This window comes from Nicotiana sylvestris, chromosome 6, assembly GCF_000393655.2.
Source record: "Nicotiana sylvestris chromosome 6, ASM39365v2, whole genome shotgun sequence".
Classification (NCBI taxonomy): domain Eukaryota; kingdom Viridiplantae; phylum Streptophyta; class Magnoliopsida; order Solanales; family Solanaceae; genus Nicotiana; species Nicotiana sylvestris.
The window spans coordinates 77,561,244-77,589,190 of record NC_091062.1 but is presented as its reverse complement, the minus strand read 5'-3'; the positions used below and the strand labels follow the sequence as shown (position 1 = coordinate 77,589,190).

The 27,947-nt window shown below is 34.9% G+C and overlaps 3 protein-coding genes across 3 annotated transcripts; 2 read left to right on the top strand and 1 right to left on the bottom strand.

The window, feature by feature from the left end:
- Nucleotides 1-4,316: 4,316 nt before the first annotated feature.
- Nucleotides 4,317-5,244, top strand: LOC138872203 (uncharacterized). Its single transcript, XM_070150366.1, has 2 exons — nucleotides 4,317-4,607; nucleotides 4,691-5,244. Exons 1-2 carry the CDS (start codon nucleotides 4,341-4,343, stop codon nucleotides 5,150-5,152), a joined length of 729 nt encoding a protein of 242 aa, XP_070006467.1. The 5' UTR covers nucleotides 4,317-4,340; the 3' UTR covers nucleotides 5,153-5,244.
- Nucleotides 5,245-6,561: 1,317 nt separating this feature from the next.
- LOC138872100 (putative ubiquitin-like-specific protease 1B) lies at nucleotides 6,562-7,785 on the bottom strand. Its single transcript, XM_070150115.1, has 3 exons — nucleotides 7,543-7,785; nucleotides 6,921-7,432; nucleotides 6,562-6,838 (listed from the first exon to the last, which is right to left on the bottom strand). The coding sequence occupies exons 1-3, from the start codon at nucleotides 7,588-7,590 to the stop codon at nucleotides 6,613-6,615; spliced, it is 786 nt and encodes a 261-aa protein (XP_070006216.1). The 5' UTR covers nucleotides 7,591-7,785; the 3' UTR covers nucleotides 6,562-6,612.
- Nucleotides 7,786-25,045: 17,260 nt separating this feature from the next.
- LOC138870805 (uncharacterized) lies at nucleotides 25,046-27,412 on the top strand. The gene is made up of 4 exons (XM_070148645.1): nucleotides 25,046-25,654; nucleotides 26,128-26,286; nucleotides 26,564-26,604; nucleotides 27,043-27,412. The coding sequence occupies exons 1-4, from the start codon at nucleotides 25,046-25,048 to the stop codon at nucleotides 27,410-27,412; spliced, it is 1,179 nt and encodes a 392-aa protein (XP_070004746.1).
- Nucleotides 27,413-27,947: the final 535 nt, after the last annotated feature.

The following is a 27,947-nucleotide window of genomic DNA, read 5'->3' as shown; positions in this document are numbered from 1 at the left end:
AAGAAAAAAAGAAGCATCCATTTTGTTAATGCACGAGCTCAGCCACTGCTTTGCTGCTGCAAGTCTGCATTTCTCAGTTTAGCCAAACAGAAATATTAATGAAATACAGTTTTTTTTTCCTTTTATTTTCTGCTTCCGTTCTCTAGCCGGGGGTCTATTGGAAACAACCTTTTCTGCTCTTCCAGGGATAGGGGTAAGGCTACGTACATCTTACCTTCCGCAGACCCAACTTGTGAGAAACTGCTGGGTTTGTTGCTGTTGTTGTTTCTTTTATTTTCTGTTTGAATAACTTAGAAGGTACTTAATTTAGTGGATATGTTTTTTTTTTTTTTTTTGAATTTTAGTTTTAACCTTTTCTTTTAATATCACGATAGTTTTCCTTCTATTTTCTAACGGTATCGTACTCACTGTGCTTGAAAATACAATATGCGATTGTCACTTAATAAGGAGTTTGCTCCAGCCTCCAACAATTTGCTGTCATTTTCGCTAGCTAAGCACGAAGAGAACCTCAATCCTCATTAGTTATGACCAAATATTGATTTCGAAAAAAAGTAAAAGTTTTTCAAAAAAAAAAGTAAAAAAATTCTTATGTCCAAACGGGCTCTAAATGTGGATCCATTTTTATCTCTACATTATTCGGGCGAACGGCACAAATAGCCACTAAAAGCTGTGGCTTTTATTTTAAAGCCACTGTTTTCAATGTATTTAGACTTTAGCCACTCCTTTTAAAAAACTTATACCTGACTAGACGAAAATACCCTTCTGGTATAACTTATACCTACGCTATCAACACAAGCAACAGTTACACAAAGAGAAGAAGCGAGCAACAGCAGCAGCGACGATCAACTGAGGACGAACCACCATTTCTCTTCCCGATTTCAAAAATTCAGCAATCTAATCCAAAAAAACAACATAGATAAACAGTAAGTTGTAATTTCATGTGTTTCTATCAATTTTTATTTCGCTATAGTTATACTTTTTTAGATCTGTATTGATTTGATTATATATTAGATAAGAATTTGATTTTTTTTTGAATTTCTGGATTGATAAATTTATAGACACCGCCTCCTATGATAATTCTGTATTCCGGACATAGTGTCTTCATTTTGGAAATTGAATTCAAAAAAATAAGAACACTATGTCCTTAACTTTGATTCTACTGGCCTCATTTTGCAAATTGAATAAAAAAACTTAAGGACAAAATGTCCTTCACTTTGTTGTTGTTCTTCTGTATACAAAGACCTGTAGCTTGAGTTTCAAATTGTATGCGTTTAATTTCTGGTTCAAATGTTAAGGACTGACAGTCCTTAACTCTTAAATACATGTTTAAATGTTAAGGACTAGCAGTCCTTAACTTTTAATTCCATGTTTAAATGTTAAAGGACAGGCAGTCCTTAGCTTTTAATTTCTGGTTCAAAAGTTAAGGGCTGGTAGTCCTTAACTTTTAATTCCATGTTTAAAACTTAAGGACTGACAATCCTTAACTTTTAATTTTAATTCCATGTTTAAATGTTAAAGGACAGACAATCCTTAGCTTTTAATTTCTGGTTCAAAAGTTAAGGACTAGTAGTCCTTAACTTTTAATTCCATGTTTAAAACTTAAGGACACGCATTCCTTAGCTTTTAATTTCTGGTTCAAAAGTTAAGGACTAGTAGTCCTTAACTTTTAATTCCATGTTTAAAACTTAAGGACTGGCAGTCCTTAACTTTTAATTTTAATTCCATGTTTAATTGTTAAAGGACAGACAGTCGTTAGCTTTTAATTTCTGGTTCAAAAGTTAAGGACTAGCAATCCTTAAGTTTTAATTCCATGTTTAAATGTTAAGGACTGACAGTCTTTAACTTTTAATTCCATGTTTAAATATTAAAGGACAGACAGTCCTTAGCTTTTAATTTCTGGTTCAAAAGTTAAGGACTAGAAATCCTTAAGTTTTAATTCCATGTTTAAATGTTAAGGACTGACAGTCCTTAACTTTTAATTCCATGTTTAAATGTTAAAGGACAGATAGTCCTTAGCTTTTAATTTCTGGTTCAAAAGTTAAGGACTGACAGTCCTTAACTTTTAATTCCATCTTTAAAAGTTAAGGACTGGCAATCCTTAACTTTTAATTCCATGTTTAAATGTTAAGGACTTGTAGTCCTTAGCTTTTAATTTCTTGTTCAAAAGTTAAGGACTGACAGCCCTTAACTTTTCATTCCATGTTTAAAACTTAAGGACTGACAGTCCTTAACTTTTAATTCCATGTTTAAAACTTAAGGACTGACAGTCCTTAACATTTAATTCCATGTTTAAATGTTAAGGACTGGCAGTTCTTAACTTTAATTACATGTTTAAATGTTAAAGGAGTGACAGTTCTTAACTTGGTCTTGCACTTACAGTACACCTGTTCTTAATTCTACAAGGATTGCTTTATAACGTATGTCCTTTGTTTCCCATTCTCTTGACTTGTAGGATGGAAACAATATGCATAATAGTTGCTTTTAATGGTAGATGGACTGAAGACTATAAATATCTTGATCATCAAACAAAGCTTTTCCTAGCACCTGAGTCAATTCAGTTTGAAGATTTCGTTAAACAGATTTTTGAGCTTATTGAATTGGATAGAGAAAAGTTTGAAATAGTGATATGGTTTGATATCAACCTTGGAACAAGCAAAGGAATGCTTGTATCCAAAGATTTAGATCTTCACACATGTATAGAGTTGCTAAAAACTCATTCACTCTTCAAGAGCTGTCGTTTCATAGTTGATATTTCGGAAAGAGTTTTTGCATCAACAAGCAATGAACATGCCAACACAAAAACTCAACATGACAATCAAGAGCGATGCCAACAGATAGTTGAAGTAGATATGGTTGAAGCTCAACCATTAAATGAAGAGGTGCATCAAACATTTGATTCTATTCAAGTAGAAGGACAAAGCATTATAGAGATTGACAACGAACAAGCTTTGGGTATTCAAGTCTTAGAGAGTGCACCGGTAATCGAAGTAGTTGCTGACAAAACCTGCACTCAAATAACTAAACGAAGATCAAATTTGAAACAAAAAGAATCCCCAACTACGATATTAAGAGAAAATGCTTCTTTGGATCAAATAAAAGTCGGATCAGTATTTGACAAGAAGAAGAGCATAATTAATTGTTTTTCTAATGTAGCAATCAAAAGACATTTTTAATTCAAAGTTGTTAGATCAAGCTCAACAAGATATTCGTTGACATGCAATGATGATAGGTGTCGTTGGTGTGTGCGTGCTTTCAGAATTAAAGACTCAACATTATTCAAGATAGTAAAGCTTGAGAAAAAGCATGACTGCTCTGTTAACACTAGGAAAGCAGATCAAAGGCATGCTACTTCAAAGTTGATTAGTGGTTACATTATCGATAATCTTCGGGACCCAAGATTTGAAGTTACACCAGCTTTTGTCATGGCAGAGATGCAAAAATTGCATGGACTAGACATTGGATATCACAAGGCGTGGCGTGCTATTCAACATGCTTCCGCTTTAATAAGAGGAAGTCCCGAAGAAAATTATGAATTATTGTGTTCATACTTGTATATGATGACAAGTAAAAACCCGGGAACTTATACTAACATAAAGATAGACGACAACAACAGGTAAACAATTTAGGACATGCTGTCTTTAGCCTTGTTAACTTTTGAGTTATAACCAGAAGTTGAGGACTGCCTATCCTTAAGTTTTGAACTTGTAATTAAAAGTTAAGGACTTCCAGTCCTTAAGTTTTGAACTTTGAAATAAAAGTTAAGGACAACATGTCCTTAACTTTATAACTTGTAAATGTAAGTTAAGGACTGACTGTCCTAAACTTCGGGTATTTTAACCTTGTTTTATATTGTATTTTCAGGTTTCTTTATATGTTTTACGCATATGGATCATCGATAGCTGGTTGGAATCATTGTAGACCAGTGATTGCTGTTGATGCGACTTTTTTGAAGTCAAAATATCGTGGTGTTTTAATGATTTCAGTTTCAAAAGATGCAAATAACCAAATTTTTCCATTAGCCTTTGGAATAGCAGAATCTGAAAACAATAATTCCTATGAGTGGTACTTTAGTCAGCTTCGCAATGCAATTGGGAGCCGTGAGAATTTGATTTTTTTATCAGACAGACATCAAGCTATTGCAAATGGCATTGTAAAGGTATATCCTGAAAGCCATCATGGGATTTGCATCTATCATTTGGAGCAGAACCTAAAGCGAAGAAAGGTGAAAAGTGAGGTCATAAAACTTTTTCCAAAGTGCTGCAAGAGTATACAAGCGTAAAGAATTTGACATATACATGTCAGATATTGCAAATGTAGATAAGAAAACTTATGACTACTTGATGGAAGAACCACCGGAAAGATGGGCACGTTCTTGTAGTCCACAACGAAGATATGACATGCTCACAACAAATATAGTTGAGTCGATGAATTCAGTGCTATTAGAAGCAAGGGAGCTGCCTATACTAAGAATGATGGATTTCATTCAAGTGAAGCTACAACATTGGTTTTATGAAAGAAGAAATAAAGCAGAAGGAACATTTTATGATGTTTCTTGTTGGGTAGAGGAGGAATTGAAGAACAGAATAGATTTAGCATTTACTTTGAACGTAAGTATTATGTTTTATGTTTATATTATGATTTTGACATTTTTTAACATAATGTACTCACTTATAATTTTTCAACATTGAAGGTCTTCCCTGTTGATTCATGGCGTTCTAGAGTTGAAGAAGAAGGAATAACTTTCTTGGTGGACTTAAACAAAAGAACATGTGATTGTTTTCAATTTCAACTTGATGAATTACCATGCATACATGCAATTGCAGCTATCGAGAAGAGAAACATCAAGAAGTCTGACTTTTGTTCGCACTGGTACTTAAAGGAATCTTGGCTGAAAACATATGAAAGACAAATACATCCTGTAGGACATACTGATTCATGGATTGTACCAGAGAGTGTTAAGTCACAAATTGTTAAACCTCCAGATTTCAAAGTGCCACCAGGTAGAAGGCAAAAGAAAAGGCATATTCCTGCTACCGAGCCATCAAAAATAACATTCAAATGTGGTCGTTGCAGAAGAATTGGTCATAATAGAACAACTTGTATATATTCTCCGGCACTCCATCCATTTTCAAGAAAGCATAGAGAAGAGTAGAAATATACACTTATGTTTATCGACTCTTTTAAGTTTTTGCTATAGATTGTATTCATTATTATTCTAATTTGAGCGGATGCCTAGATTTTCAATATTTATATCTTGTTACGTTCTTTTAATTTCTTTTGAGTTCAATAATTAAAAGTTATTAACAGGAGTCAGTAAGTTCAACTTGCAATTTTGAAAACGTAATGACTGTCTGTCCTTAACTTTGAATTTCAAGTTCAAAAGTTAAGGACATGAGGTCCTTAAGTTATAGTCTCATGTTAAAAACTTAAGGACTGTCTGTCCTTAACTTTGAATTTTAAGTTCAAACGTTAAGGACATGAGGTCCTTAAGTTATAGTCCCATATTAAAAACGTAATGACTGTCTGTCCTTAACTTTGAATTTTAAGTTCAAAAGTTAAGGACATGAGGTCCTTAAGTTATAGTCCCATGTTAAAAACTTAAGGATTGTCTATCCTTAACTTTGAATTTCAAGTTCAAAAGTTAAGGATATGAGGTCCTTAAGTTATAGTCCCATGTTAAAAACTTGAGGACTGTTTGTCATTAACTACAGGAGTCCTTAAGTTTGAAATACAAGTTAAAAACTTAAGGACTGTCTGTCCTTAACTTTAAATTTTAAGTTCAAACGTTAAGGACATGAGGTCCTTAAGTTATAGTCCCATGTTAAAAACTTGAGGACTGTCTGTCCTTAACTTTGAATTTTAAGTTCAAACGTTAAGGACATGAGGTCCTTAAGTTATAGTCCCATGTTAAAAACTTGAGGACTGTCTGTCCTTAACTTTGAATTTTAAGTTCAAACGTTAAGGACATGAGGTCCTTAAGTTATAGTCCCATGTTAAAAACTTGAGGACTGTCTGTCCTTAACTTTGAATTTTAAGTTCAAACGTTAAGGACATGAGGTCCTTAAGTTATAGTCCCATGTTAAAAACTTGAGGACTGTCTGTCCTTAACTTTGAATTTTAAGTTCAAATGTTAAGGACATAGGTCCTTAAGTTATAGTCCCATGTTAAAAACTTGAGGACTGTTTGTCATTAACTACATGAGTCCTTAAGTTTGAAATACAAGTTCAAAAGTTAAGGACATGAGGTCCTTAAGTTATAGTCCCATGTTCAAAACTTAAGGACTATCGGTCCTTAACTTTGAATTTCAAGTTCAAAAGTTAAGGACGTCATTAACTTTGAATTTGAAGTTCACTTACACTTAGTCATGAACAAATACTAACAAACTCAATGGACAAATCAACAGTTGAGAGAAACAACGAAATAAATAACAAAATGCCTTGACATAACTTTTGAAATTGTAATTTTGCATAGCTGTTACAAAAAATTACGCTATGCCAACAAAACAAAATGCCTTTTCACAAATTTATAGAATATTTCAGAACTATCCTAAACTGTCATAATTCAGATGTCACCTTTACAGCAATTTTATACAAAAATAACACCACAATTTCTTTACAACTCCTTTGGACAGAATGTTTCATTTTCACTCTCATAATCATCACCAACATTTTCTGGTGGAGTATCATAACCAGAATTTCTTTTCCATTCACCATGTGCCCAAAGATTTGCAGCAAGTTCTTTTCGAAAGTCTTTTATGTCTTCGGGTTGGAATTGCTGCACGTCCTTTCCAATCATCAGCAACTCGGCAAATTTGATCAGGAATGCACCACAATCAGTCCTAAGAGAAATGTAAGATATGCAGTGAATTAAACAATAAATCTTAAGTACATATAAATAATATAACAAATAATAACACGTACGATCCAGTTTGGTGTGGTGATCTTTGCCACTGTATATCAAATTTGTTGAAGACATTCCCAAAAGACTTGTGATTTTTGTCAAACTGTGAGAACTTTAGCAAATGGGGGATCATGCGTGCATACATTTGCATGTAGTTCATTCCTGCTTCATATGGCTCACTGTATATGGAATCATATACATCAATCTTTTTTTGATTCAAGTCCAATACTCCCAACAAAAAGTGTGTCACAGCTTCATCATCTTCTGAAGGAAGCCGACATGGAAAAAAGATTTTGTCAACCTCAGTCCATGCAATTCCACATCTACGGCTGTCCCCCCACACATATGGTGTCAGAAATAACTGATTATCACCAGCACACCAAAACTCATCACTAGCATCTTCACTGAAATCTTTATACACAAGTGCCATATAATTATCAAAAAGAACATCAGTAGTTGTGCATCGAAAAGGATGATCGCGAGGGTGGTAGCATTCCTTCTTTCTCAGATAATAGAGAGCAATGTCAATATGCTTCATAAAAAGGCAAAAAATAAAACAAATCAATAACAAATCAGTCATAAAATAATGAAAAAATGATAAATTAATAATAGAAAAAATAAATGCCTTGTGAATTATCTAACCTTATCATCAAGAACAAATTTGCTATCTGAAAGCTCAAGGAAAAACATTTTGCTACTGATTTTTTGATGATACAATTTGTATGGTTTTTTCCTCAAACTATTATCATCAGCATATAAATCAATTTGTCCCCTGAAAATTTTGAAAATGTCAAGTTAGAATTTTGAAAACTTTAATCTATAACTTAAGGACCAAGTGTCCTTAGCTTTTGAATTTGATACTCAAACTTAAGGACTGCATGTCCTTAGCTTATGAATTTTGAATTCAAACTTAAGGACAAGAAGTCCTTAAGTTTTAAACTTGAATCTATAAGTTAAGGACAATTAGTCCTAAAATTAGTCTTACAATCACAGAAGTTAAGGATGTAGTGAAACACATTAAGAGACTTACTCTTTTTTACGACCTCTCCTTTTCTCCTTGCCCAACCACACAATGAATTTCTTCACTAATTTTTCATCTTCTTTGGCATAATGAAAAATACACCTACGAGTATAGGTTGATTTTATCCAACCTGAACTCTTCAGAGTATTTTGATTGTCTGCCTTGGAACTTACTGCTTTTCCTTCCTTATCAAAAGGAGATTTCAACTGCCAGCTTAACTTCTTGTTCCTTTTACCTCGACCAAGTTCTTCTTCAACATTTCCTTCACCCTCCATAGTCAAAGTCACATCAATGTCCATTTGTATACTTCGAGGAGTAGGAGTAAGAAGAGAAAATGACGGACCATCATAACCAATACTGTCTCTCTTTCTTTTCCTTGTATATTGGTTAAGATTGTCATCATTGGTGTCCTCTTTGTTTTCCTCTACTGGCGACACTATATATATATATATATATTCATATTAGTTTTCTGCAACAGGTCAAATGAAGAGACAAAATTTCAATTGTACATATAATAATTAGAGCACAATCAGTACCTGTCTTCTCCACAGTACCTTCTTGTGTTTTTTCAAGAGACAACTCAGCTAAAATATTGCATGCAACATTTTCTTTTTCTTGCAATTCCACATTTTCTTTATCTTGCAGTTGTTCACCATGATCTTTAGATGCTTGTTGACAAGATTCTGCAAAAATATTTACAACAGCTAACATGTTAATAATCTTTAATTAAAACAAACATATATAAAATTAAAAAAGCACTGCCTAACCATTTGCAATATCCAAGATCATTCCAGCTACATCATCATCATCACATATTGCATCTATAGATTTGGAACCAATCTCACTTCTGCCTATGTCTTGAGATTGTAGTCCAGTTTTCTCTTGATACTGCACTCCAGCTTCTTTGCTTGCTGCTTCAAAAGATACAATATATAATGAAATAAAGATACAATATATAATGAAAATTTTATCTAACCTTGACTGGCACAAGTTTGAACTCAAAATTTTTCTTTGAATGACAATGGTGTAGAGAGATCATACGTTCCTTCTAAGCATTTGCATACAATCTCGCTGACACTTGTCCCCAATGGACTTGTTAAATCCTCCTGTGATTGCAATCCACAAACTCTACAAATTTTATCCGGCACTCCACAAACTTCTGCATGCACATGCATAGTTTATATGTATTAATCTATTGAATATACATTTCAACGAAAATAAAAATAAAAATCTATAACTAACCTTTCCCAATATCAGTAACATTTTCAGTTTCATCATCTAGATGTGCATCTCTAAATTCTCTTTCATACTGACCCTCTGCATGCACATCCATATAATCACGTTCAACACCACCTGCATCTTGGTTGAATATGCCAGTACGCTCAGTAGCACGACAATGATCATCAACTCCATATTTTCTAATTGGAACACTAGATTCTCTATCTGTGTTCATCTGATCAGCTTTCCCAAACATGTTCATCAAAGTATCAAGCTTTGATCCTAGAGTTTTCTTTAAATCCTGAGAAAGCAACTAAGTTACAAAGAGAAGGACATGTTTAAAACTTAAGGACAGGCAGTCCTTAAGTTTGAACTTAAAGTTCAAAACTTAAGGAAATGCAATCCTTAAGTTTGAACTCCAAGTTCAAAAGTTAAGGACAAGAAGTCCTTAACTTTGAATTCCAAGTTCAAAACTTAAGGACATGATGTCCTTAAGTTTCATTTCAAAGTTCAAAAGTTAAGGACAAGAAGTCCTTATCTTTCAATTCTAAGTTCAAAATTTAAGGACACAAAATCCTAAAGTTGGACTAACTGAAATTACCTTGATTTCGTTCTCAATCTTTTTTCTGATACAACAATTTTCTGATTAACTCTGGTAACTTCTGCTTGCAAATCCTTCTTAAAACTCTCTGATAATCTCTGAATCAAAAAACATAATATAAAAAAAGGTGTTCGTAAGCAAGAAATAATCAAATAAAAAACTAATACTATTCAAAGGCAGAAACACATACTCTAACAATTTCCTTAAGTACGCCTTCGTCAAATTGTGTGGAAGAAGACCTTGAGCCTTGATCTTGTGAAACTGGCTCCTCCACACAAAGAGGCTGTGTATCTTCTTCTTCCACGGGAATAAAGGGTGACACCTCAATCAACTTAAACACCTATTATATAAGAAAAACTAAACATAAGTATACATAACTAAAACAAATAAACAAAAAAAGAGATAGTAATTACATTAACTTACTTTTTTATTATGGAAATATTTTCTACAAAGAGCATCAAATTGTGGAGACTTCATTTCAGAATAACATAACATTCGAGGATAACCAACTTCTTTGAAGTTCACAAATTGTTTCTCTTGGAAAATAGGAAGTACTTCCATAATCCAGACACAAAACGCAAAAGGAAAGCCAACTAAAGTGTAGCTATCAATATCTTTTTCTTTCTCTTTCTCCTTCTGAACATCATTCTCATTTGATTTCAAGAAACTCTTCAATGATTTTAATAGCGTTTCATAAGCAAGAGAGCCCCAGTTGAAGGAAGCGCAAAGTGCATCATCGTCAATAATTTTCATTATTTGCTCCGACACATTCCTATTTTTCCTCTTGCCCATCAAAACCGACTCAACAAAATAGAGTGTTGCCAACTTCAAAGCATCATCATCACTGCCAGCAAATGATGAAGTTGTACCATGTGGGCGACTAGAAATAAAACTATACAAATCAGCCAACTCAATTTTGTCCTTTCCAGGGAAATAGACTCTTAAAAGCCTATTCTCTTTCTCATTTAAACCTTTCATGTCAAGCGACGAATAAGACTTCAAACCAGTAATAATATGGAATGCATCACGAGTAAACTTAATATCGCGGTCAAATACCTTGAAGGTCATCGAATCAGGTTCATTACTAACAATTTCAGAAAGCAATACACAGTGCATAAGTTTACCCGAGAACTTCACACTTTGTAATCTGAAGAAGTTGCCAAAAATATTTTCCCTCAATTTCTTCCATTGGCCATTCGACAGAAAACTTTTAATTGTTTCCTTATATTGAAAATCTCCTTTCCAATATACCAGAAAATTACGCCAATCGTCAAAATCAAAAAAATGATCGCCTTCCATTATAACACTAGAAAAGAAGGAAAAACAAACAAAGATTAGGACTTAACTTAAAATTTCAAGTTTAAAAGTTAAGCAAATACAATCCTTAACTTTAAATTTTAAGTGCAAACGTTAAAGAAATACAGTCCTTAACTTATACTTTCAACTTCCAAAGTTAAGGACACTTAGTCCTTAACTTCAAGTTTCATGTGCAAAAGTTAAGGACAATAAGTCCTTAACTTTAAATTGTAAATGCAAAGGTTAAGGAAATACAGTCCTTAACTTATACTTTCAACATCCAAAGTTAAGGACAATCAGTCCTTAACTTTAAATTATAAGTGCATAGGTTAAGGAAATACAGTCCTTAACATATACTTTCAACATCCAAAGTTAAGGACACTTTGTCCTTAACTTCAAGTTTCATGTGCAAAAGTTAAGGACAATCAGTCCTTAACTTTAAATTGTAAATGCAAAGGTTAAGGAAATACAGTCCTTAACATATACTTTCAACATCCAAAGTTAAGGACACTTTGTCCTTAACTTCAAGTTTCATGTGCAAAAGTTAAGGACAATCAGTCCTTAACTTTAAATTGTAAGTGCATAGGTTAAGGAAATACAGTCCTTAACATATACTTTCAACATCCAAAGTTAAGGACACTTTGTCCTTAACTTCAAGTTTCATGTGCAAAAGTTAAGGACAATCAGTCCTTAACTTTGAATTCCAACTACAAAATTTAATGTCGTTTCTTCTTTACATTTAATGAACACAGTTAACTGAAAATTCATAATCAGTAAGCTTATGAATTTCTACGACTATTTTTATGAAATATACCTACATAATCAAATATATTGAATCAACCACAAACACATTTCAAATTTCACACACTAAAAATTTATCAAAAACAGAATCACACAAAATATACTACACTGAATCAACATATAATGCTAATTTTTGAAATTTCACACATACTTCACACGGCATTGAACCAACTTACAAATAAAGAAAAACGAAGATGACGGAGAAGATGACGGAGAAGATGAAGGACAGAAGATGACAGAGAAGATGAAGATGAAGATGACAGAAGATGACAGAGAAGATGAAGGAATGAAATAAGGGTTTTCGTCGATTTTGGGATTATACAAGAAATAGAGAAAGGGTAATTGTGTCTTTCCCCCTTAGTAGTGGCTATTTTTGATAAGCATTTTAAATAGTGGATAAAAATTAAATACACCCTTATTTAGTGGCTACTACACGCCATTTTCACATATTATTCAGTTAATTGGTAGTAGTCTTTTGGGCCCTAAAACGTCCTTTCTTTTTGCAAACAGTAACTTCAAATCATTCCGCGTTGAATTTCAAAATAATGCAAGAATACAAAATGTTTAATACTTAAAACAACAAATCTTGTGTGTGTATATATATATATATATATATATATATATATATATATATATATATACCATAAGCAATATATATATATATATATATACAGCCCGGCCTCCATGTACAAATTTGCTCTCATTCTTTGCTTCAACTTGAATTCTAAGTTTCAATCAAAGAGAGAACTTCAGGGCCACCAGCAACCAGATAAGCCTAGTTATTCCTACATGGCTACTCCAAGCTACTGGAGGATATTGAGCACCAGAATTCAGAGGTGATAGAACCGGATTAATACTGCTACTTACTGATGGTGGTGACATGACAGGAGGTGATGCTGTTAGCCCAAAAGGCTGGATTTGTAACGTTATGACAAGGTGGATACATAGGAAGAGTTGAAGGGGGTGGCTTCCTGCAGGACTTGATCAATGCCATGGCATCTGATGGAAGCACTTTTACGACATATATTTAATTTGGACTAACTATTCGGGCATTGTTGAGAAAGATACGCATGTTTCCAGAATTGATCACCTTCAGAACAAGGTCGGGTTTGGAAGTTGGAATTATGGAGCCTGTTGGCAGTGTTTGAGGTGGTCGAAAAACAATGGTGATGGTGTGGATCGGAATGTCGGAGCAGGAAATCTGCGACCTCGTTTTCCAGGATTAAGATTTGTGAAAGTGTCTTGTCTTTTGGCATCAAGAAGTGATGTCTCCTTGAATAAGGTCTGCAGGGGCCATATTACAAAGGTGAAATAGTTGGCTCTCCTCATCTCATCAATAGCTTCGAGGATGTCTTGCCTTCTTGAGGTACTGTTTGTTGCAGAGACAGATGAAATCAGCACCGTTACAAGGAAGAAAATCGAAATCATATGATTTGTGGCCATGTTTATCTATTCAATGTCAATTTTAGGTTCTATGAAGAATCTGGTGATCATATTATCACGGTAATAATGGTATGGGTGATGCACTTTGTAAACATGCAATCTTGCTGCTCCAACAACTAAACCTCTCTCATATCTACTGCACGAATGGTTGGTAATCTCTGTTAAGGGTATCGCTCCATATATTCGTTTTTCAAGCACAAAGACTGTTTTACGATTTACTTTCAGTTTTTATAAAACATGTGATAGTATTACTTTTTAAAAAAAATATTATTTTATGATAGTTTTACTATACTCGGACTTATATTCTGTTTTCTATATCATATTTCCGTTTGCCAAATAAAACTGCTGTTTTAACTTTCTATTCTCTTTAGCATTTCCTTATCTTATGAGATTGTAACCTGAAAAATTAGATGAATAATTCCTACCCATTCTTTGTTGGTTTTTCCTTTAATTTATCTCAGTCCATTCTTAGCTAAAATTGCTAACTCAGCCTGCACTATGCTATAAATACTTGAGCTATTCATCAATCTCATTGATTTGAGAAAACTGTCAAACTCCACGTGATTGCAGTGAATTAATATATCACTCTCTTCGGTTGGTCCCTTGCTGGAGGATTAATTATTGCCAACCAAAGATGGGACATGGTGATTACAATAAGTCCAATGATTAGATTATTCTTATTATAATCTTTAATATTGCAAGTTTTTTGTAAAAATTTTAATGATGTAAATTGGATTCCGTTCATAGTATCTATCACACTGTCATTATTCATATTTCATTTTATTCACATTCACATAGAGACTTGTAATAGGGTTAAGACTACTCAATCTTAGCTTGAGAACATGCATGTGTTCTTTGTCATTTAGCTTGAGAACCTCCATATACACTAAATGATAACTTTAACAAAAAAAGAGAAGCAAAAGAATCATCCGACCTACCGGATTCGAACCAGTGACCTAAGGATTAGCTGCGGATCCTGAGCTAAGGTCGGATTTGCACATAATTTTATAACATACCTATTTGATGCTTATTCTCTTTTTCCACATTTCCCCCAACTACCCATTTTTTCCATGAACTCGTCCCTTCTTATCTATGTTTTCTCAACACATTTGAGGCAGAATTTTCACGAAGGTATTTGTAATTAACAAGGTATGGAAGAATCAAATTGGTATATTATTCCATGTAGTGATACATATATATATACATAAACATCATGTGCTAATTAAGGAAAAAAATAAAAAAGATTCCTACAAATCTGCTATCTATTTATGAGTTATGTACACTTCTAAGAAACAATTTATGTTTATTGTGTAAAGTGTCTAGGTTCATTCTGTAATACTTCCCCTCAAGCTGGAGCATATATATTGACCATGCCCAGCTTGTTACAAAGGTAATCAACTCGAGTGCCATTCAACGCTTTAGTGAACAAATCAGCTAGCTGCTCTCTTGTCTTCACGTAGCCAGTGAAAATCAAGTTCTCCTGAATTTTCTCACGAATAAAATGACAGTCAACTTTAATATGTTTGGTTCTTTCATGATATACTAGATTTGAGGCAATATGGAGTGCAACTTGATTATCACACCATATTTTTGATGGAGTAGGATGCTTTAACACAATTAAAAGATGATGTATCCACATTATCTCACTTGTTGATTGTGCCATAGCTCTATACTCGGATTTTGCACTGGACCTAGATATAACATTTTATTTGTTACTTCTCCATGATACCAAGTTTCCACCAACAAATACACAGTAACCAGTAGTAGATCTTCTATTAATCTTGGATCCAGCACAATCTACATCTGCAAAACAATCAATGCGAGAATGGTCGTGATTGCTGTATAATATGCCAAGTCTAGGAGCTCCTTTTAAGTAACATATGATCTGCTCCAAAGCCTCCCAATGTTTAACTGTGGGCCCGGACATGAACTGGCTAACCATACTCACTCCAAAAGCAATATCTGGACGAGTCATAGTGATATAGTTTAATTTCCCAACTAACCTCCTGCATCTATTTGGATCATTAAATGGATCGCCATCATCTTTCATAAGATGCAAATTAGGAACCATTGGAGTACTGGCTAGGCAGCCAAATTACCAGTTTCTGCTAGTAAGTCAAGAATATACTTTCTCTGAGATAGAAAAATTCCCTTCTTGCTTCTAGTTATTTCTACTCCCAAAAAGTATTTAAGTTGTCCCTAGGTTTTTGTATGAAACTTAGTATGCAAGAAAGACTTGAGAGAAGAGATTCCTACATAATCACTCTCTGTGATAACAATGTCATCAACATATACAACAATGATAATAGATCCAGCTGTTGATTCTTGTAAAAGATAGAATAATCATATTTACTCTTTTTTCAGCCCAAATTCTTGAATTGCTTCACTAAATTTACCAAACCAAGTCCGGGGACTCTACTTCAAGCCATATAAGGATTTCTTCAAATGAAAAACCTTCCCATACCCCCCCCCGAGCAACAAAACTAGGTGGTTGCTCCATATATACCTCTTCATGGAGATCATTATGAAGAAAAGCATTCTTAATATCCAATTGATGCAAAGGCCAATTCTTAGAAGCAACTAAAGAAATGAACAAGCAGACATAAGTAAGTTTGGCAACCGGAGAGAAAGTGTCTGAATAATCCATCCCATAAGTCTGAGCATACCCCTTAGCCACAAGTATGACCTTAAGTCTCGCCACAGAGTCATCAGGATTAACTTTGACCGTGAAGACCCACTTGCATCCCACTACTTTCTTTCCACTGGGTAAATCCACTGAATCTCAAGTGTGGTTTTTCTCTAAGGCATGTATTTCCTGAATCATTGCTTCAGACCATCCAGGATGATTCAAAGCCTCCTTAACCATTTTGGGTATAGAAACAGAGTCTAGAGACACAATCAAAGATCTAGATATAGAAGACAAGTGGTCGTAAGAAACAAAATTAGCAATAGAATATGTGGATTTGCAAGTACGTATACCTTTGCGAAGAGCAATTGGAAGGTCAAGGTTTTTTGGAGGGTCAGGTGGCAGCAAATCTGATGATGCAGGAACTGTTGACGAAGGAACTGGTGCAAAACATGTATCATTTGTCTATTGACTTCGCGAGTAAACTTGAAAAATTGGCGGTCTTGCCAACACAGTTGGAGCAGGTGCTGAAGGCAAAGTAGTAGATTGGTGCTCTATAGAACTAGGAAATGGAGGAACTTCATTTTGTTGTTTTGTCAAAGTACGAGTAACCTGATATACTAGCCACTCTTCTTCCCCCTGACTTGTAAAAATGGGAGGAACATAGAAGAATAGTGTATTATCTAAAAATACCACATCAGTTGACACTAAATATTTGCCAGATTCAGTAGAATAACACTGATACCCCTTCTGAAGGAGAGAATAGCCAAGGAAAACACACTTCAATGCCTTGAGATCCAACTTGGTAACAGATGGTGGAATATCTCGAACATAACATATGTTTCCAAATACCTAAGGTTCCACCGGAAATAACGCTTTGTTTGGAAAAAGAATACTGTAAGGCACATTACCATCAAACACAGTAGACAACATGTGATTAATCAGAAAGCAAGTCGTAGAGAACGCATCAGCCTAGAACTTTTTAGGAACCTTCATTTAGAACAAAAGAGCCCGAGCTGTCTCAAGTAGATGCCTATGCTTCCTCTCAGCAACTCCATTTTGAGAGGGTATATCAACACATAAAGACTAATGTAGTATACCATACTGTCTCATGTACAACTGAAATAACTCTGACAAGTATTCTTTAGCATTATCACTCCTTAGAATACACACCGAAGCGTTAAATTGAGTTTTGACTTTAGCACAAAAGGCAGAAAAATGAGTAAAAACTTCAGAGCGACTCTTCATAAAGTAAATCCAAGTTATTCGAGAAAAATCATCTACAAAGGTGATAAAATACTTATGCCCAGTTTTGGAAACAACAAGACATGGTCTCCAAACATCAGAATGAATTAACTCAAAAGCTGACTCAACTCATTTATTAACCCTTGGACTTAGCGAGATGCGATGGTGTTTTGCAAATCGACATGACTCACAATCCAATGAAGAAATATTCTGAAACTGAAGATAAAACTTATTCAACAAAAGCATAGAGGGGTGTCCCAGTCGACAATGTGCTTTAAAGGGAGACGGAACACTAGAGCATGCAATAGACTGTGGCTCCCATTCATCAAGGATGTAGAGATCACTACATAAATATCCTTTACCAATAACTTGTTTTGTTGTAAGATCTAGAAACAAACAATGATCGGAAAAAAATACAACACAACAATTAAGGTTTTTGGTGATTTTACTAACATAAATCAAGTTAAAGGCCAAGTTTGGTAGATTTAATACAAATGATAGGGTAATAGAGGAAGTTGGTTTAACAGTCCTAGATCCAACACTGCTACAAGTTGATCCATCAGCTACAGTAACCGGAGAGGGTGCTTTGTGTGAGAGAAAGCTAGAAAAATATTTAGATTACCTGTCATATGATTTGTGGCACCTGAATCGATCACCCATTTATTAGAAGAGGTGATAAGACATATTTTATCTGACCCAGCCAAGGCAGTAACTGAAGAAGACTCCTTAATTGATTTATGATTGAAGGAATTTTAGAAACTCATTTGAAACCAAGATTGTTGGACTAGGAGTTGTTGCATTATTATTCTTTACCATTTTTTTTTTCTTTGAATAACAAACCGATTAAATTAGTAGAGGTCCATAAAGCTAAAAGATACCAAAATAAATCTCTCGTAGACACAAAGTCAACAATCTATTTAACAGAACTCCACTCCAATAATCCACTCAATCAGAGAACCAAATAAATCTGTCCCCAAATCAAATAAAATAAGAGACCAACAAAGTTTCTGATAAGGGAGGACTCAACAGATAATATCAAGTCTTAAATTGTAACAAAGTGTCTTACAAGGAAGACCCAACAAATACCAATTCACAAACAAGCAATCAGATGCATGAGTATTGTTCCACGACTACTTCAGTATCCCAAAAACAAACAAAATAGTAGAAGAATTCAAACCTGACCAAAATTGGTGTAATACAACCTTGTCCGAGTCCGTTCTTCACGAAAATAAGGTTTTGTTACCAACAATCGATTGAAGATAAGCAAGCTGATCTTGGAGAAAAAACTGGATAGAGAATGGACCACACACGCACCTCACATGTCTGCTGGAAAGTTTTGGTCAACTCCGGCGAGACAAAATCAACTGCAGCGAAGCCACAAATGTGGCTCTGATACCATGTAATTAACAAGGTATGGAAGAATCAAATTGGTATATTATTCCATGTAGTGATACATGTATATATACATAAACATCAGGTGCTAACTAAGGAAAGAAATAAAAAAGATTCCTACAAATCTGCTACCTATATATAGGTTATATAAATTACTAAAAAACAGTCTATGTTCATTGTGTACAGTGTCTAGGTTCATTCTGTAACAATATTTAAAAAATATAAAAATATAAACACAAAAATAAAATGGATTCAACATTTAATATATATGCATCATTTTTTTAAACTTCATAAACACAATGTAATTTCCTCGCTAAATGGGCACCTCCCCCCCTCCTCCCAACCCCCACACCACAAAGCTCCACACATACTACACATACCTCCAAGTTGGTGTAGGCATTTAAATTTTACTAAATTTAAGTTCATAGAATAATTTGAACTATATCATCAAATGCAAGGTACATTAGACCAAAAAGATATTATGAGCTAATTGGTGCACTAAAACGTCTTTCTTTCAAGGAATTTTTGGTTTTATTTGTGTAAATTAATTAGATACGTCAATATGTGATTTCTTTTGGTTTTATATATTATTATTATTTTTTAATCCATAAGACTAGTAATGTAGTCGAGTGTGCGTATTCACCCAACGACACTCCAGAACTCAGAAATAGAAGGTGACAGGTCTAACGACTTTTTGAATAAAGCACAACCCTTTTAATGCTTACTTCTTACTAAATAGTATATAATATAATTACTTCTGTTCACTTTAAATAATTTTTTGGCTCTTTTTTAACATACTAAGGAATTCATTTTTTAACATTAACTAATAATAAAATTGACCATATTAACCTTAATTTGCTCCTTAGAAATATAACAAACTACTCCTAGGCTCTTTACTCCAAGACAACTTTGAAAAGAAGAAGTTAATTCCTTCTTGATATTTGAAAAAATTAAATATTGTGGACTACCAAAAAAAGACAAATCCAGTAATAATATTTTATTACTGGATTGGCTTGAGTTCATCCATCAATTAACTATCCTCAACTATAAATTAGTAGGGGTTGCCTATATGAATCCAATAGGCGTGGTTCTGGTTATACTGCGTAACATCTAAGTGGCGTTCAGATGATTCATTATATCTTAGACAATTTTTTTGTGCTATCAACCAATACCTATGGCAACTCTTTTCCATTGGTATGCTTTGCACATCCGCGAAATGTTTTCCAATTATCTATTTTGTGGTAAAAAAGAATGCAATGATCAATAGGACACTGCTAGAAAACTGTCAAAATTCATCCACAGAATACCAACCAAAATTGGTCGAAAAAAAATCGATCAAAATCCATCGAAATTAAGTAAATTGGTCGCAAAAGTCAAAAGAAATATTCATGACAAGGGAAATAGTGGTCCCTCAACAAATATATATATATATATATATATATATATATATATATAGTTCTATAAGATGTAGTGCTATATTATACTTAAGTTGTTGCACTACATCTTATAAAACTATATATAAGATGTATATGTATATACTAAGTGTATAGTATATAAGCTATATAATATGTACATATAGTATAGTATAGTGTGTGTATATATACACACACATACACACACACAAAGTGTATAGTATATAAGCTATATATATATAAAAGATGTAGTGCTATATTAAATCACACAATTGGAGAATATGGTGTTTTAAATTAAGTTACCGACCGACTAAAGCAACTGGATACAACGACTATATCAATTAAGCTATATAGCATGTTGGATACAACGACTATATCAATTAAACTCGATAATTTACACTTACATATATATGACTAGCATTGATGATTTACTCTCAACTGTTCATGCTCGAATGCTTGATCGGTGACTAAATAAGAAACAAATCTTGGAGTTTAAGTGACTAGATGCTCCAGTATAATGAGTGACTAGATGCTCCAAGATGTATAAAATCGACACAGTCTTGAATGTTTTATTCTCGATCACCTTATTAGTACTTTGCTCGGATACTTCATCGGTAGATCAATTGAAACTCAATTATATTCGATTAAAAATTACTATAATTGAATTAAATTGTATTAATACAACTTAATATAATTGGATACAACTCAATATAATTGGATCTATATCCAATATTAAATTGTATCCAATTATATTAAGTTGTATTAATACAATTTAATTCAATTATATATATACATATGTGTGTGTGTGTGTCACGACCCAAATCTACCATGTCGTGATGGCGCCTAACGTGAAACTAGACAACCCGACTCTTTTACCAAAACAACACAATATTTCAAAATAAAGATTTCTTCAAGCTATTTAATTAATAAAACTTCATAAGATAAATTTGAATAACAAAGTGCAGAAAGAAAAGCCCGACATCAGGGTGTCACTAGTCATGAGCATCTACCAAGGACTGTCCGATAATGCTAAGACATATACAGTCTGGAAAATAACTAATAACAATCTATATGAAGATAGGAGGAAGAAGAGCAGGGTTGCGATCTCCATGCAGCTGCCTTGCTAACTCCATAGATCCGCGACGGATGAAATCAATGCTCGCTAGCGTGTCCAGCAACCCCTGGATCTGCACACAAGGTGCAGGGAGTAATGTGAGTACGCCAACTCAGTAAGTAATAAAAGTAAATAAAGACTGAGCAGTAGTGACTGGCAATAAAACATATACAATTCATATCATAAAATCTCAGTAGAATACAGTAGACTTTTAAAATTAGGGTTTTGAATCAACTCAGCTCATTTGAATCCAGTTTCTGTAAAACCGTTTAAAACATCTTTCAACAGTTTTCAAACAAAGTGATGAAACAATGCGTAAAAATGATGAAAATATAAACAGCCCCTAGGGTGAAACATCACTCGTGAACACCCCCTCGGGCAAACATTAATCATAAACAGCCCCTTAGGCAAACCTCACAGTCACTCATATACAGCACCTTGGGCATACCTCACAATCACTCATAAACAGCCCCTCGGGCATAACATGAATCAAGAACAGCCCATCGGGCAAAACATCATATCACTCACTCAGGGTACCCGCGTTCACTAGGGTTGTGCAAACTCCGGAGGGGCTCTTACAATCCAAGAGCTATAACAAGCCACCTCGTGGCATAATTGATTCGTCCCTCGGCCTCACATAATCATGAATCAGTAACAACATGCTGCGGTACGCAGCCCAATTGTCGCGTCCCCTTTTTCCTCGCAGAGTTCGGGTTTCGATATTTTTGGGACAACTTCTTTCCTTTTGGGATTGGTAAGAGATTTAAAGAGTCACCACCTAACGGATTAAGGTGCATTAGGTCACCTAAAGCAAATAACTCATGAAACCAGTTTATATCATCAGAGATCGGGGAAGGGATCGAAATTACCTTGAGGGGAAGGTGTTAGGCACCCCTCGAGGTCCACAATTGTGGGTCCCGACCAAACTCAATTAAGCGAATTAGTCTTATGGAAAATAATTTAGACAAATTACGTTAAAGGGGTCCTAGCTTTTTTAGCCTATAGGATCATTTCCATGCAATACTTGGTAACTTTCCCCAATTTGGGGTGTTACACAAAGCATTAGCGCATAAGTTATCATCTCCTTTACTACCCAATTACTATCTTTTAGTTGCTACCTAAGCGTTCTAGCAGCTTCTAATGCGTACCTTATGCGTGCACTACCCATCCCTTACCTATAGTCCTGGAGGTGTTTAGGACCTCTACTTTGGATAGTTCTAGACTTACCTATGTTTCTTAAAAATGAGAAAGCTAAGCGACAAACAATAGTTCAGATTGGACTGTCACATAAGAAGCAAATAAAGGCTCATGTTAACCTCCACAAGTAAACAGCAAATGCAAGCAATTCAAACAGAGAATTTTATCAATTTAAGACCCTATAGGCATGATATCTAGATGAGCATAAATAGAATATAACATAACAGCTTTATTAAAGCGAGTAGCAGTACCTATCAGTTTGCCTACTGATTTTGTTAATATTCTAAATCTGGGCATATTCCAAGCAACAAAAAATCACAGTTTTTAGACCCAAAATTCTTAATTACCCTACAGGCTTGCCTAAGTGAGGACCAGAGCAGAATCCTATAGGCATGGTATCTAAATTGCATAAACTGATTTTATATCCTACAGACATGATATCTCAATTGTAGAAAACTGATTTTTTATATATCTCCTATAGGCATGGAATCTATGTGGGCAGAGACATTAACAAATTGCCAGGCAAGTTCAGTAATTTACATAAAGAAGATCCTATATACATGATCTCTAATGCACATTGAGATTCAGAATATGCGTAGAACAAGGATTCTTGATGCAGAATTGAAAAAACAAACTATAGGCATGATTTCTAGAATGCCAGAGTATGAGAATTCTGGATTACAAATGGTGAGACAAGATCCTATAGGCATGATTTCTAGGCGAGCAGTAACATTCACACAATAACCTATAGGATTTCTACTTGAACCTGACAAATATATATAAAATCCCTCCTCAGCTTTTACTAATAACCCCATATCTGTTTTTACAAGAATTATTACATTATTACAGACCAATATGAATGAATTACACAAAGCTATTCATTACACTATAAGGAGCCTTAGAAGGCCCAATATCAACCTAAAAATCAGGTGTTGGCCCATGTAAATGTGAAGTTTTGAAGACTGACAAAAGAAACTCAGACATGGACCAGGTCCATCTTGTGAAACACAATCGTGATCAACCCAAATATGTGAGATGCACATGAAAGAGATAAATATAACTTATCAGAAGTAATATCTCTTGATCTGATAAAAAAGGTTGCATATTGGATAAGGAGAGAAAGACTCTTTACGCGAAGAGAACACAGTTTAGGAAGAGGATAGAGTTAGAGTATGAGATCAACTAGAACTCTTCTACCATAGAAGAGTAGCATCTGTATCCCAGTCAATCTCTAATTACTAACCCATTAAATATCAGTGTTGTTCTCTTTTACAGGTAATGCACATAAGCAGAAGTTAAACGTGAATTGAGAGCAAAATAGCAAGGCAATTTTGCAAGCAATTTATGTGTGATTCAAGCGTGCAATCCTGAAGTTACTTGAACCAGATAGAAGAACCAGTTCCAAGTGTCTATTTTTTATTCTAGTTCAATTGTAGTAGGTGATTTTACATTGTACCTTCCAGCTTTTATAGAAGCAATTGTATTAGGTACTTAGAGTGTTCAAGTTAGAGTTAACTTGAAGTTGTCGTAACAGTTGAGGCTGTAGGCCACAACGGGGTTAGAGTTAATCCTAGGTTTACAAAAGAGTTTTTGTAAATGTAGTTTTTGACTCAGTGATTTTAGTAGAAGTTTGGGAAAATCCTACTGAGTAGTAGGTCGTAGTTTTTCACCTTTTGAGCTTGGGGTTTTCCACGTAAAAATCTCCGTGTTCTTTATTTTCTTTACTTATTATTCCACAAATAGTAGTAGTTGGAACACATAGAAGAACTAGGTCCTTCTATAATCAATTTAAGCAAAAATTAGGTACCACACAAATCACCCTCCCTCTTGTGTGATATTGAAGTCTAAAACATCAATTGGTATCAGAACGGGTTATCCTTGAAAAGGCTAACACCTTAGGAACATATCAAGATAAGTGCACCACCTGGAAACTGGGAAGGGCAATCCACTGGTAGGCCCCCACTCTTTAATGGTCAGTACTATTCTTGGTGGAAGCACAGGATGAGAGACTACATCATAGGAGAAGAGTATGAAATTTGGGACATAGTCACAGATAGTCCCCTAGCTACTACAAAGAAGAATGCTGAAGGAGTGGACGTGCCAAAGACAAGAGCTGATTGCACTGTTGAAGATTTGAAGAAATGGGAAAAGAATGCCAAGGCCAATAAATGTCTTGTGTGTGGACTAGGTCCAGACGAGTACAACATGATTCAAAGCTGTACCACTGCTATGGAGATATGGGACATAAGTGGCCTATGAAGGAACTCCTCAAGTAAAGAGATCAAGAGAAACACCATTATATTCTCAATATGAGAATTTCATCATGAAGGAAGGAAAAACTATCCAGGAGATGTACACAAGGTTCACAACACTAACAAATGAACTTAAATCTCTTGGAAGAATTATCCTTGAAGAAGACAAGGTTGAAAAAATCTTGACAAAGGTCTTACCAGTAACTTGGAAAAGCAAAATCACTGCTATTTAGGAATCAAAGAACATTACTTCTCTCAAGTTGGATGAACTGATTGGAAATCTCACTGCCTATGAACTGAGAAGGCAAACCATGAAAATGGATGCACCCAAAAAGGAAAGGAGTCTGGCTCTCAGAATAGCTGAAGGTGCAAATCTAGAGGATGACGAAATGGCCATGATCAAAAGGTATTTCAAGAAGTACCTGATGAGAGGAAAGGGTTCTTCAAGAGGTACAACCTTCAACAAACCAAGGGCTCCTGAGAAATAGACCAACGAGGGCTGCTACAAATATGGCAAAACTGACCACATGATCAAGAATTATCCTCAGTGGGAAATTGAACGGAAGAAGGAAATGGCTGAACAAAGGAACAGGAAGAACGAACAGGTTCAACCCAAAAGGAACAAAGGATCAACAAAGGCTATGGTTGCTGCTTGGGGAGAAACATCAGATAAGGATTCAGAAGATGAAGCTGTAGATGAACAAGCACTTATGGCCATTGGAGAATCAGATGATGAACAAGATGTAAGTGTAATTTATCTCAAAGACAAGATACAATTTTTGTCTAAAGAAAGGTTATCTGAATTATTGCTAGACTTCATCGATGAGTCTGAGGTAATAAACAATGAGAAGGAACAACTGTCTAGGGAGTATGTTATCCTAAAAGCCAAGTGCAAAAATTTAGAATCTAGGGCTAGTGAGAGTGATAGTAAAAATGCTGAGTTGAAGAACCAGGTACTTGAACTTGACACCAGTGTCTTAGAACTTAGGTTTGAAAATTTAAAACTGAAATTAGGAACAGGTAAGAAGAAAGCTGATCACACACATCTCACCTTAAAAGTAAATCTAGGAAAGATGAAGGATGAGTTGTGCAAGAAAGGTGAGCAGATAAGAGTCCTAAAAGAAGAACTAGGCAAGGTGAAGCACGAACTAGATAAAACTTGAAAATGGAATAAATCCTCTGATGCACTATCCTGGCTACAAGAACACCACAGTAGCAACAAGAGAGGACTTGGCTATGGGACCCAAACACCTAAGTGGGACCCCAAAAGCAAGTACATCACTCTTCTTGAAAACAAAATCTGCACACAATGTGGCAAGATTGGTCATTACAAAAATGAATGTAATGCAAAAGAAAATGCCAGTTCCTTTCACTTGAGGACTTAAAAGGAGGTAATGTCTCCTTTGGAAATGGGAATAAAGGTGAGATTATTGGGGTTGGAAAGGTAGGTAAGACAGACTCACATTTCATTGAGAATGTCTACTTGATAGATGACTTGAAATATAGCCTAATTAGTGTATCACAACTGTGTGACAGAGGTAACCTTGTAGCATTTACCTCTACCAAATGCTATCTGATTAATCTTTCCACTGACAAGATTGTTTTGCAGGGAAAAAGAGTTAACAATATTTACATTGTAGATTTGTCCACTCTTTTAGAAAATGAACTTACTTGCTTGAGTGTGTTGGACAATGATCCCCTCCTATGGCACAAAAAACTTGGTCATGCAAGTCTGAATCAACTCAACAAATTAGTCTCCAAGGACCTGGTGATAGGGTTACCTAACATCAAGTTCAAGGAAGACAAAGTTTGTGAGGCCTGTGCAAGGGGGAAGTATGTAAGATCATCTTTTAAAAACAAGAAAATGGTAAGCACAACTAGGACGATGGAATTGGTTCATATGGATCTCTGTGGTCCAATGAGAACATTGAGCGGAGGTGGTAAGAAATATATGATGGTACTTGTTAATGATTATTTTAGGTTTACCTGGGTACTATTTTAACATCTAAGGAAGAAGCATTTGACATGTTTACTGCCTTTGTTAGAAAACTCAGAAACAACTAGGTAATCAACGTGCATCAATCAGGTATGATCATGGAACTGAATTTGAAAATGCTAAGTTTGCTGAATTTTGTGATGAGCATGGTATAGATCATAATTTCTCTGCCTTTAGGACTCTTCAACAAAATGGAGTAGTTGAAAGAAAGAACATGACTCTTGAAGATATGGCTAGGACTATGCTTCTTTCTAGTAAACTGCCCCATAGCTTCAGGACAGAGGCTGTAAATACTACATGTTACATCATTAATAGATGCATGACTAGACCTCTTGTAGAGAAGACTCCCTATGAGTTACTTAAATGGAGAAAATCAAATATATCCCATCTTAGGGCATTTGGATGCAAGTGTTTTGTGCACAATAACGGAAAGGACTCCATAGGTAAGTTTGATCCCAGAAGTGATGAGGGAGTATTCTTCACATAGAAAAGCTTATAAAGTGTTTAATAAAAGAACTTTGTGTGCAGAAGAAAGTGTATATGTAGTTTTGATGAAACTAACATTCTTTCTGAGAGACAAGAATATGCAGATGAAGCTATTGGGCTGGTAAAAGAATTGAGTGAAATCTCAGCTCAAGCTAAAGTTGCACCAAAAGAAGGAACATGTGATGGAACAGGTGATTCCATCCAAGGCAACCTGACAGGGGGAACTGAACAAAGAGGAACTGAAATCAATCCCCTAAATGAACCTGTTCATGACCCTATTCCTCAGCAACAGAACATGGGAGAAACATCGAGCAGAAATCAGCTGGTTGTGAAACCTCACAAGTATCAAAGTCCTCATCCCATTGAGAACGTAATCACTGATCCAACCTTTGGAGTTAAAACTAGATCATAATTAAAGAATCTGTGTGCTTTTGATGCTTTGTTATCTCTTATTGAACCTAAAAATGTTGTTGAGCCTTTGCAGGATGCAGATTGGGTAAATGCAATGCAAGATGAACTCAATCAGTTTGAGAGAAGTCAAGTTTGGCATCTAGTTCCAAGACCCAAGGATAGATCAGTAATTGGCACTAGATGGGTCTTCAAAAACAAGATTGATGAAGATGGAACAGTTACAAGAAATAAGGCAAGACTGGTGGTCCAAGGTTATAACCAAGAGGAGGGTATAGATTATGATGAGACCTTTGCTCCAATTGCAAGACTGGAGGAAATAAGACTCCTCATAGCCTTTGCAGCACATATGGAATTCACTCTTCATCAAATGGATGTCAAAAGTGCCTTCCTAAATGGCTACCTAAAAGAAAAAGTGTTTGTTAAACAACCTCTAGGGTTTGAGAGCAAGGAGTGTTCAGAACATGTGTACGAAGACAAGGCTCTTTATGGACTCAAGCAGGCTACTAGAGCATGGTATGAACGATTGTCAAAATTCC